This window comes from Sinocyclocheilus rhinocerous, unplaced genomic scaffold (assembly GCF_001515625.1).
Source record: "Sinocyclocheilus rhinocerous isolate Xijiao unplaced genomic scaffold, SAMN03320098_v1.1 scaffold449, whole genome shotgun sequence".
Classification (NCBI taxonomy): domain Eukaryota; kingdom Metazoa; phylum Chordata; class Actinopteri; order Cypriniformes; family Cyprinidae; genus Sinocyclocheilus; species Sinocyclocheilus rhinocerous.
This window is the reverse complement of record NW_015652285.1, coordinates 96,699-111,669: the sequence shown is the minus strand read 5'-3', so window position 1 is coordinate 111,669 and position 14,971 is coordinate 96,699. Positions and strand designations below refer to the sequence as shown.

Genomic DNA, 14,971 nt, shown 5'->3' with positions numbered 1-14,971 from the left:
CCAGCTCCGATTGAAGCTCTAAATTCAATCCCCTCCAAAACAAGAGCTTTAGCGTGTCCTCTACCCATGTAGTCTGAGCCGCGAGGGTTCGAAAGGACAGAGCGAAATCGGCAGCCGTCTTTCTCCCCTGAGAAAGAGTTAGCAGTTGGTCACCCGCACTCCTCCCCTCAGCTGGATGTTCGAACACATTGCGGAAGTGTTGAAGGAATGCATTGAAGGTGGGAAATGACGACCCATCCATCCTCCAGACAGCGGTGACCCACTCCAGCGCCTTCCCAGTGAGTAATGAGCAAACGAAGGCAATACGGCTAGAGTCTGTGGGGTACAGCGAGGGCTGTTGGTTAACAAAGAGCGAGCACTGGAGTAGAAAGCCTTTGCACCTGGCGGGATTGATTAGCTGGCCCAGTGTGTTGTGATTGGCTAAACCGCCTCTAGCGCGCGTCTAAACGTCCAGCCCCTCAACATAGCGGCATGTGCTACGGTTGTATTGTAAACAATGACATCGTCTAACATTAAAAAAGTGAAATCGCAATCAACCACCCCTTTAAAATTTTTTTGGAAACTGTGATACCTTTTTATTTTAGGATTCTCTTTGATTATAAAATTCAAAAGAACAGGATTTATTTGAAATATATATATATATATATATATTTTTTTTTTTCTTCTTTTTTAATGTATTTTCTATCACTTTTGAACAATGTAATATCCCTTTATGAATAAAAGTACTATTTTCTTTCAGAAAAGATAGGATATTACTGACCAAACTTATGAGCTTTTGATCTCTTATCTAACAAATCTGAGAGATTTGCTTCAGATTTATTTGCTCAGATATACTCGCACACTCTACCTTATTTGAAAGTGACACAGATTGTAACTGTAGGATAAATTTTAATCCTTTCCATTTCTGTGTGACATTTTAACATCTTTGCTTCTCTTTATCTATGTTGTTTCCCCCCCCCTGTAGGTAAAAGTAGCTTGGCGGATAATGGAGAAGACGACTTCTCAGGATTGCCTGTTGGAGTCTCACTGCATGGCTTGACAAAGACCTACGGCAACCGGCATGCTGTAGACAACCTAAACCTCTCTTTCTATGAGGGACATGTCAGCTCTCTGCTGGGTCACAATGGAGCTGGAAAAACCACCACTATGTAAGAGCATAAAAGCATCCTGCATCTTTAAAAAATGCCATTGGTTTTAATAAGCATAAAAAATTAATATTTTTGTATTTTCTTGTTTCAGGTCACTTCTGACGGGGTTGTTTGCACCAACCAGTGGCACCATTGAGGTGTATGGGATGGATATGCAGACATCTATAGATGATGTGCGTAAGGAGATGGGCGTGTGCATGCAGTATGATGTCCTGTTCGACCACCTTACCACAAAGGAACACCTGCTGCTATATGCTCAGATCAAAGCTCCCCACTTGACCAAGCAGGAAGTGAACGAACAAGTGCGAAGGTAAGTTTCAGCACTCCTATTACAGTATGTTTTTATGTTGTTCTCTTACATTCCCTTAGAGAAATTAACTTTTTAGAGAAGCTATATGTTATCTTAACTCATATTGCATGCAGGTTTCCAATGTGCCCTTAATGGTGTCGGGGAAGCTACTTTAAACTACTTTAAAACTGAAGCTTCCCACACTACAGCCTACTCATAATTTAAAGTAGTTCAGCTGCAAAGTCAAACTACACTGATGCTTATTATATAAAAAAACTGTGATTCTTCAGCAGCATTAAACACAACATTTAGATACAAAAAAAGAGGACAACTTACATGTACTTTTTACATGTACTTATATGTATGGGTTGGTAAAAGTGTGTAGGTTCAAATCCCTCAATGGATGGTCCATGAACACACTGTGCCCTTGAGCAAGGTATTTTACCTCAAATCACTGTGGATACTGTAAGAGTAACAGCTAAATGAGAAATATGCATTAACATGGTCCCTCTTTTTCCTGTCTTAGAATCCTAATGGAAACAGACATGCATTCCCACCGCCACAAGCGTGTCGGCACCCTGTCAGGAGGTATGAAGAGGAAGCTATCCATCTCCATTGCCTTCATCGGAGGCTCGCGGCTGGTGGTGCTAGATGAGCCGACCACTGGGGTGGATCCCTGTTCCCGACGCAGCATCTGGGACATTGTCCTTCAGCACAAGCAAGGTGAAATCCCCTTGCAATTCAGACCAGGGTGAAAATAATCTCCTGACTTGTACCTGTAGCAAACTCCCCAAAGGACTTTGTTGTTATCGGGTATCTGACACTTGGTTTAGAATTTAATTAGGCTTGAATGGATTTTCTCAAGGTGCGTGCAGTCAAATCCAGACAGGGAAAAATCCAGACGCAGATGTAGTTACGACTGATTGTTATCCGTCATGCTCCCTCTGATGTTTAATTATCTTCCTCGGAGACAGTTAGTGAATTTATCTCGAGCAAGGATTTAAGACCGTAAAAGAGGGTCATGTCAGATTCTCCTGTGCTATCTTTGTACATCAGCTCTTTGTTCAGAGCCTGTCTCTCTCTGTCTGCCTGTATCAGTGGATCTTTGATTTGACATGCCTCTGTGTTGGTTTTGTTTAACTGTCCAGAGCGTACCATCATTCTTTCCACCCATCATCTGGATGAGGCTGAAGTTCTCAGTGACCGAATCGCCTTCCTGGAGCGCGGAGGCCTCAAATGCTGTGGTTCGCCCTTCTACCTCAAAGACAAGCTGGCTAAGGGCTACAACCTCACCCTCACAAAGAAGGTACATTCCATGGAATATGTCAGTCACTCCAGCTGAGCTCTTACTTGAGTTCAACCCTCATAAAAAGTACCATGGTAGTACTGGAGTACAGTACAATGGTATAAGATTAATACAAAGATACGGTGATATACCTGTACACAAAACGTTTGGGATTGGTTAGATTTTTTCAATGTTTCCCTTTTTTCCATTTAAATATATTTTAAAATTCCTGTGATCGCAAGCTGTTTTTTCAGCAGTCATTACTTCAGTCTTCAGTGTCACATTATCCTTCAGAAATCATTCTAAAGATGATTTGCTGCTCAAGTAACATTTATTTTCAATGTTGAAAACAGTTGTGCTGCTTTATTTATATCTATATTTCATTATTATTTGCTATATTTTATCTGTATTTTTGTGGAAACTTTGATCCAGTTTTTTTTCAGGATTCTTTGAATATAACATTCAAAAGAACTGCATTTACTTGAAATCACTTTTGATCAGTTTACTACATTTGCTCGATTTATTATTTTCTTTCAAAAATTAAAAATGTATATATATATAAAAAAAAATCTTACTGATCCCAAACTTTTATACATTATACATATACATTATACCATATAACACAATGGTATATAATTATTATTGTATTCATATACCATGATATTACTGTGGTAATATGTGTCACTGTGGTATTCCAGAATTTATATTTTTATATAATTTATAATAATAATCTATATTTTATATAATTTGTCGTATTATCAACATGCATTTCTATGTTTTTGGTTCAGGTTCAGACTCCTGATTCAAATGAAAAGTTGAACATTGAAGAACTCAGGGCTTTCATTCAATCCTACCTGCCTGACGCTCGACAGAAGGAGGGAGAGGTGGGCGATTTGGTCTATGCCCTCCCACCGTACACCCCCCAAAACGCAGCTGCGTACCACTCTCTGCTCACCGGTCTGGATCAGAACCTGGACAAGCTTCAGCTGGGCTGCTATGGCATTTCTGACACCACCCTGGAAGAGGTAATTATAAGATGTTATTATAAGAAATTATAAGACCCAGGTGCAGGACTGAATTAACGGACTCGGCCAGTTCCACTGGGCTTCAGACTGCCTGCCCAGCGACCTTTAAAGCCTCAAGCAGTGCAGCCCAAGACTGCCAAAGGAAGCTGAATCATACTAGGTTCCTTGGGATTCTTGGCTCATAAAGTGCAAGCCTCACAATTTCACTCCAAAGATTCTAAGTAGGGCTGGGAGATATTTAATTATTGAAATGTTATTAAAAGTATTGAAGAAAAAAATCCATCCATAAACAGATTTGTGTAGGCTATTAATTTTAGTCATCTAATGCAGGGTTTCCCAACCTGACAGTCATGACTACCAGCTGGAGTTGCTGAGGCTTTTAAAGTTCTATTTTGTCTGTGAAAATTTGTTTACTTTCGTTCATCTTCAAAATGGAAATGTTTTTTAAATATTCTCTCATAATTTTTGTCCAATGTGTGTATGTGCCTGTTCACACCAAGAACGATAACTATAAAGATCATCGCTATTGTTATAGTTATCGTCCTTGGTGTAAACAGGCTTTAAATTATGACAAAATTCACATTTTTTATTGAACTTTGCCTTTAAGAAACAAATTGCATGCTGTTTTCAATATTCCCAAATCACAAATTGCCACCGGTTTCTACACATTCTACACTGAAAAAAAAACATGGTGTAGAGTTTACAATCTTCATTCAGAAATTGCTAGTAAATTGGGAACCTAATGTTAACCTAACAAAACCAAAGGAAAACATTATTCAACCCTGTCCAAGTGCATTCAAAATGACATTGTTTTTTCCCTCAGGTGTTCTTGCAGTTGACTCGAGACAACATGGAGCCTACAGAAAGTGAAACCTGGTCTGTATCAGAGTCTGTGATTGCGAATGACATGTTTGCGTCAAGAGACAGCATTCCTGACGATCTCAACAGCACGTACCTCGGAGAGAAAGCCAGTAAGTGGGCTTTTAGGACTAGTTTAGTTGCTTTCAGCAGTTTGTGGAATATTAGTTCCATGACCTGTACTTTCCCAATTACCCCTCGAAAGCTTTGAACTTTGAAAGCTCATCTTCAGAATTTCCCTGAATTGAAGCGGTTGAGATGATTGCCTCTGTCTCATGTGGCACACTCTCTTCTTCTCTCTTATAGGCGTCACTGGGACCTCAACCGTGCGTGGGCTTGCTTTGACTGTGCAGCGGGTGATGGCTATGTTGCTGAAACGCCTGCATCACTCCAGGAGGGACTGGAAGGGGCTGTTCTCCCAGGTGTTGTTGCCTGTACTCTTTGTAATTGCTGCCATGGGCCTGGGCTCCATCAAGAGCGATCTTCAGCACTTTCCTAAGATTGTGCTCTCTCCTGCACTGTACCACATTGATGAACAGCATACCTTCTTCAGGTCAGACTCACTTTGTTGTGTAAATCGCCTATGATTCAAAATAGTTAGGAAATATGGGTACTGCTGAAATACCCATATTTTTAATTTGTTTTAGAGTGTAATAATCTATTCATTTACATTTATGCAATTTGTAGACACTTTTATCCAAAGTGACTTACATTGCATTCACAGTACACATTTCATCAGTCCATGCATTCTCTGGGAATCAAACCCATGAGCTTGCCATTGCTAGCACCATACTCTGCTGTTTGAGCTATAGGAATATTTATTCAAATGTAGTCTTGTTTTATATTTTGATAATCCACTTAAAAGAAGGTTGATAATGTTGTTAGGGCTGGGTGATATCGCAAAAAAATATGTATGGGATAATGTACTGTCATCTGGTCATTATTGAAAATATACCAACAATTATTTTATGCTTATAACCTGCTAATTTTATTTATTTATTTATTTACTATTGGTTTGAAATTACCTAAAGGGTGATTTTTATAAATGCAAGTAAACTACAGTAAAATGTAAAATCTCAGAGATTGAGACATTTCTTTCTTCAGTGTTTTTCACTTAATGAACACAAGGAATTAATTATATGTAATCATTTTTATTTAGGCAAAAGACAGTATTTACCTCCATATACTGTATATTTTACTACAGCTTTTCAAAGGATGTAAAATGCCTCACCAAGACTTTGATGCTAACAAATCATTCATTGACTGATACAAAAGACAGATTCAACACTGGTTATCTGATAAAAAAAAAAAAATCCTTACTGTTAATGAGGTTTATGACAGAGATGCTTTTAAAATACCTCTCTTTATTATGGGTCACTGGCACACAAGTAGCTAATTTCCACATTTTGCTGATGCAACTAATGGCCAAAGAAAAGCACATAGAAGCATGTTGGTTAAAAGCGATATCAAATCTAGTGTAAATATTCAATATTTCACCCAGCCTTAAACATTGCCATTGCACGTTCTCTCCACAGCAATCAGAATCCCGCCGCCAGTGGTCTTGTAGATTCCATGATGTCCTATCCAGGCGTTGACCACGTCTGCATGAGAGACCCCACAGATTCGTAAGTAATCATCCATATATCTTAGTGATCCAGCACTCTGAGCTCAGTAATCAGACTGCAGGCCACTCTTAAGCCACAAGTGATTACATATCACAGCATCAGCTCTCCTAGGCACTGCAAATGGCTTTCATTTTTGCCGACTATGATTTCAGCCTCTCTGATCTTCGCAGGTCTGTTCCTAAGCTCTGGCTGCCATCTCTTTTGCTGAGCCCTGGGACTCTGATATTCTGTCTGCTTGTATCAGTGGGTCTTCTCGTGTTCCTGGTCAATTTCCTCACACTAATGTGCCACTTTTAGTTTTCTATCACTGTTTTTTGTCACGCTATTTTTCCATCTCTGCTCATCTCTTTTTCTCTCACTCTGTAGCTCACTCACAAACACTCTCTTGCTTTCTTGTTCTCTGTTTTTCTATTTCTCTCTTTCACCCACACATCTGAAAGCTCTGCCTTTTGTAATTCCACTGTAAGAGCTTATAATAATGCTCCTGTATATGGGTGTAAATCTCACAGAAGAACCTCACTGCGCATACAGTATTTTTGTGAGATTCACCCAGGAATCATTTGCATTTCTCATGCATTTCCTGTTTATAGGATCGATTTCTCACTGATACCTTCCAAATAATCATCACATTGTTCCTCTGCATAGAATATTGTATTCTTCTTCTTTTTGCTACAAGAAAACATTTATTTTTCTACAGGGTTTGCAAAGAGAGACCTACTATAGGAAGTGAGACCTGGATCTCCAGAGGCAACAGCTCTGCTACATTTACCACCTGCAAGTGTAGCAACCAAGTGCAGGTGGGTCAAACAGAGCATAACCATCATAACACAAACAACATTATCACATATCCTCAATAATGTGCTTCTCAGCACATTTAAATATTGATAAAGATCATTAGTGTTTTGATAGCGTGAAGGAGATTGTTGATCACAGCAGGGTTGCACGCCCTTCAGAATTGATTTCAGAATGCCTTTTAAATTCAATTCCTGACTTTGAAACAAAGCACAACACAGGATGAAAATTCTAGTTTAAGAAAGTGGAAACACAGAATGTTTAATAATTAATAATTAAAATGTAAAAAAATCCTATAATAATAAAATAATGAAATGAGAAAATAAATGACACACAAACATTATCATGAACAAAACATATGTTATTTACGTAAAATATATTTGATAAATAATTAATGTTGACACATATAAAACTTGTATTTAATTTGAGTTAATTATGTTTAAAAAAATAGCTTTCATTTTATGGAATGTGGTAGAAGAGGTGTTGTGTTTCTCTATAAAATTAAAATCGGTTGTTGGCTGTTTTTTCACAGTATTCAACTTTAAGTTAAGAAAATTGTACTTAATTTGGGGAAATATGTCACATGAGGAAAAAGAATTACATATAATGGAGTAAATAGGCCTAATTAGTCAAGTTAATGATGTAATTAAAAATTATTTGTCACCAAAATTGTGTTGATGTTGTGCCTGTTCTTCCTGTCATTTCAATTCAGCTTCCTGTGGGGCGTGGCCATTTCTACTCTTTGAATCTGAGAGCAAATTGTTAAATTTTTCCCAATACTGTATCATGGTATTCTAGTCAGAATTTCGCTCTCTTTTCTCTCCCTTTCAGTCATGTCCTGCATCAGTTTACGGACCACCTCACAAAAGAAATCCATCATCCCAGATTGTCTACAACCTGACGGGCATCAACATAGAGGACTACCTGCTGGCCACTGCCAATGACTTCATCAGAAACAGGTGAATTTTATCGCTCGTAGCACTTCACAGCATTAAACTAATTTTGAAAGATAATTCCTTTGTCACAAGTTCAAAATATGGCGAGATGGAATATTAAGGAATTTATGAACGGCTGGTAGGCTGATTAATAATTAAACAGGAAGCACTTCGGTTTATCCTGTCTTTACTGTGGCATTTCCGACCAGCTGACATTTTCCATCCTAGTCAAATAGCACACAGCACTGGGGCGTGCTGCTGGCATGAAAATACTTTATTACACCTAAAATAGTAAGGCTAGCATTTATTATTCATACATTGCTCTTCCAAAAAAAAAAAAAGTAATATAATGCCCAGCCCTGCCTCTGTGTGGTGGTGAAAATAAATAGTAATAAAAAAGGCAAATCACAGCTCTTGTAATAAATTGAATGAGAATTCAACAAAAACATTAAAGCTATTAATCAACAGTATATCAAGCAAAATGTCTTTAGTTATTGTTAAATATATTGATCTTTAATATGTAAAGAATATAGGAAAGAACATACATTTGCAGGTAGAGTCCAATTATTCTAAAATAGTTTTTTAAATCCTAGAATCCATGAAGCAAAAAGACCTACACAAATGCATAAATGGCATCAAAATAACCAGTATTGGGTTTCCTTAAAAAAATACGTTTTCTGTTAATATCTGAGAGGAAAATTTGCATCCAGTAAATGTGTACGACATGTAAACAAAATGTTACACCAGCCAGGAGTTATGAGTTCTAACGTAAGTTATTTTGTGCTTTGTTTCAGATATGGAGGCTGGGACTTTGGAAAGCCTCTTCCCATTGATCTTAAGATGGACATGTTAGATGTGCCAGCGAACAGAACCCTTAGTAAGGTAATTTGGATGAGTAATATTACATCGCCACAATGGCAAAGTGGCTCATTGTCCCTACGTAGCAGTTTATGTAGACACTAACAGGCTCTGTTCCAAAACTAAGTAAGCTGCCACATAGGCAGCATTTTAATGCATCATAATCACCCTCCTGATGTGAAAGCTGTTCCAAAAGGTAGGAAGCATAATTATGTTGCCCTCTAAGATACTTTTTTGGCAAACTTTTAAGGCAATATTGCTTGCATTCTTTGTGAAAAAAAATAAGAATCCTTTCAAGATGGCAAACGAAGCCAGAGAAAAGTTTATTCGGTACCAAAAAAGTCTAAGTACAAATATAGTGTTTTACCCAATATTATTATCCAGCTATTTTTTTCCCCGCCTATTAGAATATTGGGTTGTTAGTTTTCATGTCAAAGCAATGCAGCTCAGGACATTTTGGAACAGAGCCTTTACAAGGTGATTATAAGGGAATTGTTGTGCATTGTATTAATATTTGTGTTCACACAGGTTTGGTATAATCCAGAAGGTCACCACACCATGCCTGCCTACCTCAACAACCTTAACAACTTTATCCTGAGATCCAGTCTGCCACCAGAGAAACGACAACAATATAGTTAGTTAAATCTCTCTCTCTCTAATACTGTAAGGTTTTGTAGATTCTAGTTTTCTCTTAGAATCTATAAAGTTTATGCCGTTTGGGCTCAGTAATGTATTTTTTAAAAGATGCATTAAATTGATTACGTATTAAATCAACATTTATAATGTTACAAAAAAATTATATTTCCAATAAATGCTGTTCTTTTGAATTCTCTAGTCATCAAAAAGAATCCTGGAAATAAAAATCTGATGAAAATATAGTGTCGTTTCCACAAAAATATTATGCAGCACAACTGTTTTCAACATTGATAGTAAGGAGAAATGCTTCTTGAGCAACAAATCAGCATACAAAAACATTTGACAAAATCTTACCGACCCCAAACTTTTGAATGGTAGGGTATATCTTGTAATTTTCAAGTTGTGTAACATATGAAATGTGTTTTGTGTCCTGAGTTAATGTGCGCTTAGACTTGCATATCTAAAGTTTTGACTTGCCATGTAAGGTCTAATCCACTCATTCAGCTTATTCTGAGCAAGAGCCGCCCACTTAGACAGGAGAAGACTTTCTGAGAGACTGCAACGAACCCAAAGTTATTTTTGCTTTTTGCAATAAATACTGGGTCCATCTAAAATATGCTTTTTGCAATTTTCTGAAATATAATCCTTCCCCTCTGAGGCTGAAAATAATGTAATTCCACTACCCTTAGACAGGGGGCAGTGTGTCTTTTCTGTCTCCCGCCATGAGGCAGAGCGATCTGAATGCTGAGAACTGAAATGAAGGAATAGAGCTGGTCTTATTTCAACACTGCCAGACTGGCCCAGTGGCTGAGATTCACTGTCCGCCTCCAGGCAAGATTAATGCAATCCCACCAGTCAATAATGGAAAGGGGGGATGCATTCATTCAGATGTATCCGGTGAAGTCATTCAGGGCAAAACAGAGCATAAATTCAGAAAAGGTTCATGGGAGGAGCAGACGGCTGGTCACGTGTTTGCTGGGCAACTGTATATTTTCTCATGTGCTAAAATCTCTCTTTACAGCCATCTCTATATCCAGCCACCCTTACCCTGGCCAAGTGCAAGACGAGGATCTCATGTAAGAACACACACACACACACACACACACACACACGTCCCTCTGTCTGGCAGCTTAAGCAGATAAAGTACTCTGTGGGACCAAATACAGACTGAGCGTATTAGTAGGGCCAGTACAAAATCACAGACCCAGTGGTGGGGAAAAGAAAGCAATCAGCCAAATGATGGGCTTTAGATAAGATATGCAAACATTGCTCTGACATTTTCATTCTAGTGGAGCACTTGAACTAATGTAATTTGACTCTTGTATTTACTCCTCTTTGATTTTTTTCCTGAGCTTGGCTTATTGATTGCTAACCCAATATAATTTGTGTTTACTCTGAAGGTGGTTCAGAGGTTAATTGATTCTACGTGGCCACCCAAACATGCTTGTATTTTGAACACTATGGGCAATTTCAACCATGCCTAAATTTGAAAGACACGCTCTGTAAAATGAGTGCAATTGTTTCATTCTCTCAGCTGGGATGAGTCTGGCTTGATGCCTGCTACTTAGGCCTGAGAAAGGGATTTCTTGAGAGGGGAGAAAACATGCAGAGAAGGCAAGAAAATGAAGAAGAATAGGTTGGCTACTCAAGAAGGCCTCTGTGAGTAGCTGAAAAGAGCAGAAATACCAGACACTTATATCAAAAGCAAAGTCCCTTTAAGGCAAGTCAAGCACTTGGTGGCCATATTGGTAACAGCCTCAGGCAGCTGTTTCAAGTACAAATCGAGTGCTGCAGGAATGACTCCTAAAACCTAGAATCGAGTTCACATTTTTGAACTTCCAGTTTAAAGTCAATGTTTTTTTTGTTTTTTTTTGAATGGGTTTTGGGTTAAATGGCTGAAATAAGGTCTGAGGTTAACAAAAGCTCAACATATTTTCACGTTTTATTCTACAAAATGTATACATCAGTAAAATCCCACTCATGATTTTTAAGCTTTGAAAAAGGCAGTTGATAACAAGTGGCTAAATGAAACTACATCTACTCTATAGTGCGCTTTTACCGCCTTGTTGTATTTTTACTCATGGTCTTGCAAACTATTCTAACTCAAACCTTTTCCCAACTTGTAGATTTTAAATCAAGATTTGTTGGAAACGTAGTGGTGGTGAAGTCATGCGACTGTGGTATATTTTGTTTATAGCCTTCCTTTAACATTTTACTTCTCCCAGTTGTGTTTAGGCTTCAAAATTCCTTAAAGTTGTGCTCATTTGTGAAGATGATATTAAAATGAGAAAAAATACGTAATCCCTGCAGCACTTTATTGAATCTACTTCAAAATCTCAAAAACTGTCAAGATTATGTTTCAGTAACATATTTTAATGAGCGATTGCTAACCCTATCTCATAGCTGATGAAATCGGATTGTCTGATGGTAGCCATATTTTTGAATTATACATTTGTTGTCATCTTAGTTAGGACCAAATCGATCTCAAGTGTTTTAACCATAGTATAGCACCATTTTATCATGATGTTTGTCATTTTTATTGTGCCACCAACTGCCTAGAAAAGTTTTCTCTAAGTGAGAACGAATGTAATCAAAATGACTTATTGTATTCAGGAATAATAGCTAAAATAGGCCATGTCCAACAGTCTTCATTGGCCTCAGATGGCCACGTTGGATTCAAAGTAATGATGAGTGCTACAATACAAGTAAGTCAGCCTAGCAAGGCTGCAATACAAAGTTCCAAAATTGTCGAGAAAAGTCTGAAGCTGTAGAGAACCAGTACAATCTAGTTAGTTTCTATCCCTTCTTATCTGAATATCAAGTGATCCTCGCTTCTGCATTCAGGCTCAACTCTCTGTGTTATGGGTCTTCTGTCTTTCCCTGAGATCAGTTCATTCTTATTTGTCCTCCATTCTAGTTATTTTTTGGAGGCACAGTCGTTGAGAGCAGAGATGGGATGCAGAGGGGCAACATTAAAGGCAAAAGCTCAGCTGGTGTCTGGTAGAAGAAGTGTCCTGCTGAGACTGAACACTTGATCGTCTCTGACTCTGTCTTACACAATTCTCACAGATAGAGAGATCTTAATTCTTAGGGCTTTCATCTTTTCTCCTCACTGTGTCTGGTGCCGTGGTAAATGCATCAAGCTTGACTGAAGAGCAGTGTTAGGCTCATGTGAGAGACTGTAGGAAATATGAAGTGCAGTTTGTATTGTAAGGGTAAGACAAAATGACATGCATTTAAAACGTTTCTCACTGCACTTGACCACTGCCGTAGAATATCTGGTGCTCTGCTGGTGTTGGTATAAAGTGTGAACAATTCATATAAATGCAACCTTGGTGAGCATAAAAGACTTCTTTCAACAAATGTATGTATATATAAAATATAACAAACTAAATATATATATATATATATATACTGTATATATATATATATATATATATATATATATATATAAAATTAACCAATGTATAATTTATAATTTTTTTCTAGTTCATATAAGTGGATACATGTGGTCAGATACTCTCAACTCACATGTCTTCGAGTCCATGTCTTTAAGATTGAAATCTTTTTGTCTCCTCAAGGGTGGGTGGTTTGGTCAGCATCCTGGTTGCGCTCTGTGTCCTCACTGGATACTCTATCATGACTGCCAGCTTTGTCATCTATGAGGTTCACGAACATCACACAGGCTCCAAGAGACTCCAGCAGATCTCTGGCATCAGCGAACCTTTCTACTGGATCATCAACTTCTTCTATGACATGGTACTTCAGTATTAGTTGATAGATTTCAGCCTTTGAGATCTGTTGCATTGATCTGAAAAATCCAAAAACCATGAACAAGAAATTACAAACCAGAATACATGAAATAGAGGTACAATTGGAACAACAATAACCTTTTGTGTCTGCACCATTTTTGAGTTTTAAGATTAATATAAATTTAATTATATAATTAATTTAATATTAATAATATCCAAAATCCTTTATTTAATCCTCAGTAATAATATACAAGCCTTCTTGTAGCTCAAACAGTATAGCATAGTGCTATCAACACCAAGGTTTTGATTACCAGGGCCAAATGCACAAATGTAAATTAACGAAAGTGTTTAATATGCATATTACATAAGACTGTTTGTATTTGTATTTAAGGTCTTTTCTATGTCATTGCAGGCTCTTTACGTGATTCCCGTGGTCCTCTCGGTGGCGATGATAGCAGCGTTCCAGCTCCCAGCATTCACAGACAGGCAGAACCTCGGCGCGGTCACACTTCTGCTGGTGCTATTTGGGTCAGCATACATTAGAGTCCCTTTACCACCAGAGATTTTCCTGTCACAAGACAGACGTCTCATTAGAACGTCTCAGAGGTGACAGGTCCTCAAGGCACTAGCGCTTCATGAATGTATTCTTCAGCAAATGCTACACGTCGCAGCATTGGCAGAAGGGGAGGTTTTAGTTAATGCGTTGTCTTTCAGGTAAACACCGGGCTCTCAGCTAGAAAGAGGAGAGCTGCTCGAAGCTTTCCTGCAAGGCCTGGGCTCTGAAGAAGCGATTTCACACACTCCGTCACCCAGTTAATTGCATTGTGGAGAACAGTGAGGCCACTCACTGTCAGTCTTTAGGCTTCAGAGCTCCAGGCTGCTTGGGAGGCCCTTCATTGTGTGAAGTCAGCAGTCTGGCTCGCATTCATCTGCCTGTGAGCTCACCGGCTCTTGGCCCATAAATAACCACACATCACAGCAATCTGACCACTTTCCCTTCAACCTGCTTAATTGCTTTTGTTTAGCTGAGCAGTATGGACTTTCCACCACTAACAATACACGTACACAGGCCAGGGAACGTGCACATATTCACACATGTGGTACCCCCTCAGTTTAAACACATCCTCTTCCTTGACCCCGCCACCCCAATCACCAAGAGTAATGAATAAAAAAGCAGATCATTCTGTGGAGTTGAAGAGGAAAGAGAATGCTTCACAAAGAGGAAATAGATGAACTCATTTATCTTCTGGCCTCTTAGCTGAACTGTGGAATATTTTCTCACTTTCTTTGCTAAACTCAAAGCAGAAGTCTTACTATTGCTCTTTTGTCTTCCTCAGTGTTGTAATTCTTCTCTTTAGATGTGTCTTTGAAGCTTGCCACTTACCACATTGATTTCATGGTTTCTTTTCAGCTTCTCCACCTTCCCTTGGATGTACCTTCTGTCTGCGGTATTTAAGGATACTGAGATGGCCTTCATCGGTTATGTTTGCATCAATCTCTTCATCAGTGTCAACACCATCATCTCCACATCCATTCTTTACTTCCTGGGTCAGCTCAACCAGAATGACCAGGTGAGAGAAGAGTCAGAGGGACTTTAATATAACCATTTTCACAAAATAAAACAATAAAACATCAACATTTATTTTTAAATAGAAATATTAGCAACTGTTTTGATTGTCACTTTGATCAATTTAATGCATCCTTGCTTAATAAAAGTTAAAATAAAAAATAAAAAATCTTACTAATAATATAATATAATATGATATGA

At 38.2% G+C, this 14,971-nt stretch overlaps 1 protein-coding gene across 1 annotated transcript in view; it reads left to right on the top strand.

The window, feature by feature from the left end:
• Positions 1-14,971, top strand: part of abca12 (ATP-binding cassette, sub-family A (ABC1), member 12) — an 84,277-nt gene that overhangs the window by 50,695 nt on the left and 18,611 nt on the right. The window contains 16 exon segments of the mRNA XM_016520190.1: positions 965-1,148; positions 1,240-1,458; positions 1,964-2,160; positions 2,586-2,743; positions 3,511-3,747; positions 4,571-4,718; positions 4,912-5,158; positions 6,141-6,230; positions 6,928-7,027; positions 7,854-7,981; positions 8,752-8,839; positions 9,344-9,449; positions 10,473-10,527; positions 13,033-13,210; positions 13,616-13,731; positions 14,615-14,774. Of these exon segments, the coding sequence (XP_016375676.1) occupies positions 965-1,148; positions 1,240-1,458; positions 1,964-2,160; positions 2,586-2,743; positions 3,511-3,747; positions 4,571-4,718; positions 4,912-5,158; positions 6,141-6,230; positions 6,928-7,027; positions 7,854-7,981; positions 8,752-8,839; positions 9,344-9,449; positions 10,473-10,527; positions 13,033-13,210; positions 13,616-13,731; positions 14,615-14,774 (2,411 nt within the window).